At 33.2% G+C, this 3,021-nt stretch overlaps 1 protein-coding gene across 1 annotated transcript in view; it reads right to left on the bottom strand.

Annotated features, from left to right (window-relative positions):
* Positions 1 to 1,537, bottom strand: part of LOC123014412 (dnaJ homolog subfamily C member 22) — a 10,163-nt gene extending 8,626 nt beyond the window's left edge. The window contains exon 1 of the mRNA XM_044413514.1: positions 740 to 1,537. Coding sequence (XP_044269449.1) covers positions 740 to 988 — 249 coding nt within the window. The 5' untranslated portion in view covers positions 989 to 1,537. The remainder of the gene's footprint in view (positions 1 to 739) is intronic.
* Positions 1,538 to 3,021: the final 1,484 nt, after the last annotated feature.

The raw sequence follows: 3,021 nt of genomic DNA, 5'->3' as shown, positions 1-3,021 counted from the left end.
TCAGTTTTTTTACAAAAAATTAAAACCAATACAATTTTACTCAAACATTTTAGTAAATGTGAAAATCGGGATTAATAAATTTGTTTTTTTTAATAAATTGTTTTTTCTTTAAACAAAATAAATACAAAACAGTAGTCTAACACCCAAACTCTCTCTCATCTTTGACATTTATTGAAAAAAACAACTGCTTAAACGGCCTTCTGTAATGAATATTTTATACAATTTTTTCCTATTCTGCTCTGTTTTCTAAAAAAAAAAGAATTTTTAAATCTAGGGAACTTTGCGTCAGTTGGTGACACGAAAACTGTCACTAACATTAAAACAAAAAATTCACTAGACTGTTAACGCACCCAAACGGGTTGTTAGAAACACAAAATAAAAAATTACTTTTTTACATTTTTTGCTTGTAAATTAAAAATATTAATTAAGTGTTGAGAAAATACATTTCTTGCAAATACGAGTAGTGAACCGGAAGCAAAAATTATTAGCAACAAGTCTTCACTTGACTGAACTAGTAGTGGATTTTTCCATATAATTTCGGAAGATTTTATTTTTATTAACAAATTCGGTCACTTTCATTTAATCCTATTTTGCGTTTGTATGAAAGTAAATTCGTTACATCACAACATCGGGAACCTTGTTTAAAACGCCCAATTTCTAACAATATCACCTCCGCACGTTTCGTCGATAACAACCACATTATCAGTTAATAGCAAAAGTTTAATTTCGTGGTAATTACCTTTCTGTTCCTCCTCATCCTTTCGCCCAACTCCTCCAAAAACTTGGGATCATCGTTGCAATCCCTGACATACCTTGGGATTTTGGTAACATCGGCCAGCCAACCCAGCCCGTAGCCCCCCAGGGTGCTCCACGTGAGGAACGCGTGTGCATCCCTCTCGAGATAGAACAAATGCAAGCCGAAAATGCCCCCAAACAGCCACCAAACATACGCCCAAACGATGCTTTTTCTAGGAGCAGAATTGTGCATTTTAATGTACGAAAACCTCAAACTAATGACTTAACAAAACACGTTCAACATATCACATATCACGAGGGTCATTTGGGAGGTTTCCCCACATATCACCACTGCCATAGGTGTGTTTTATGTCACCATTTGGTCGGTTTTTTTCAAATTTGCTTCATTAAACCGCAAGTTCATTGAACGCCGCTAACAGAAATACTAACTAAAGAAACTAACTTACGTCGTTGTCTACAGGTAGGAGTAGGATGTCCACGTAGCTTCATGTTGTTGGGTCGCGTTTCAGGTAGGCAACGTTTCATAAAATTACGGTACTTTCCGACCTCAAATATAGGATAAGTGGGTCTCCTTTTCCGTTTTGAGGTACCTTTCTTATCAGTCCAAAGGGTGGAAGTGACCTTCTTGGTGACTTGTGACGGTGGTACCGAGCAAACAACATGTGATTCTTATCAGAGCGGCTTAATTATCCCGTTGATGACTAGTCACAATTAGGAAAACTTGCCTTCAAATAATTACTTTGGCGTCAATAAATAGTACGCACCAAAGTAAAAAATTTGGCTTTATACATCGACTGTTAAAAATTTTAAAAAATTATACAGGGTGTATCAGCGACTTGAAAAAGTTCATTAGCGATCATTATATAGTAAAATTTAAAAATATACAGGGTGTTCCGTTTCTATTGTTACAAATTTAAACAGGTCATGGTATATTCAATTCTAAGACAAAAGTTTCCTATAAACATGTATCGAAAAATGCTTGGTAAGGGAGCTACACCCCGTGAAAGGGGGCTAATATGTTTTTGATAATATTTCAGAAACCATTTAAGATAAAATTACAAAATATGGTACAGAAGATAACCTTTATACACCTAAACGAATTCAAACATCAAATGTCGAAATTTTGAATCAGGGGCGTACGAAACTGGACGAGTTTAAGGTAAAAAAATACCCTATTTATTTTGGCTTTAGTTTCTCGATACTTTCAGCAACAAAATCTTAAGTTCGATAGTTTATCACAGAAAAGTTTCCCTTGTGTCGATACGACTTATTGTTTTTGAATAAAATTAATTTAAAATATATGTTACACACCAATACAACATTCAAATCACTCAGAATTTACAGAATAATAAAAGCAAGAAATTCATATTTTTTAATCAACCTCAACTAATTAACATTACATTACAGTAACAATAATAACATTAATTAAATGAATTTGCCTAAATCTAAAGGAGTTGTTCAAAGTGACCACCATTTTGGTCAATGCATAACTAAAGAAACTAGAGCCAAAATTGATAGGGTATTTTTTTACCCTAAACCCCACCAGTTTCGGACGCCCCTGATTAGAAATTTCGACATTTGATGTTTGAATTCGTTTAGGTGTATAAAGGTCATCATCTGTACCAAATTTTGTAATTTTATCTTAAATGGTTTCTGAAAAAACATATTAGCCCCCATTTAGGAGCTGTAGCTCCCTTACCAAGCATTTTTCGATACATGTTTATAGGAAACTTTTGTCTTAGAATTGAATATCCTATCACTTGTTTAAATTTGTAACAATAAAAACGGAACACCCTGTATACAGGTGTTCCGTTTTTATTGTTACTTTGAACAGGTAGAAGAGTATTCAATTTTAAGACAAAAGTAATGTAAAAGAGCTACACCCTCTGAAAGGAGTGCGTTTTTTAATAGGGTTGTATCGAAAAACGCAAAAGACCTCTTTTTGTGAAAAACTATGGAATTTAGAATTTTGTTGTTGAAAGTGGCAAGAAATTTCAAATAGTTAGGAGTACTATTTATCCTAACCCACAGTTTAAAAAAATATACCATTTTCAACTAAATTTGCTAATTTTTTGGCTCATTTGGGTGAAAAAAACGAAAACAATGTCGTTTTCGACCCCTAATTTAGCAATTTTAGCAAAATAATGTAAAAAAATCAGTTTTGGCTCGAAAACGTTTTTATTCGCTTGAAAATAGATAAAAATGAAATAATTTTTTGCCTAAACAACAATTAAGATTTTTACTTACAAATGGCAAAAAACACCA

Source organism: Tribolium madens, unplaced genomic scaffold, assembly GCF_015345945.1.
Source record: "Tribolium madens isolate multiple individuals breed KSU strain unplaced genomic scaffold, Tmad_KSU_1.1 Scaffold_97;HRSCAF=244;Tcas5.2_LG3a, whole genome shotgun sequence".
Classification (NCBI taxonomy): domain Eukaryota; kingdom Metazoa; phylum Arthropoda; class Insecta; order Coleoptera; family Tenebrionidae; genus Tribolium; species Tribolium madens.
The sequence above is the reverse complement of the archived record's forward strand: the minus strand, read 5'-3'. Positions and strand labels throughout refer to the sequence as shown.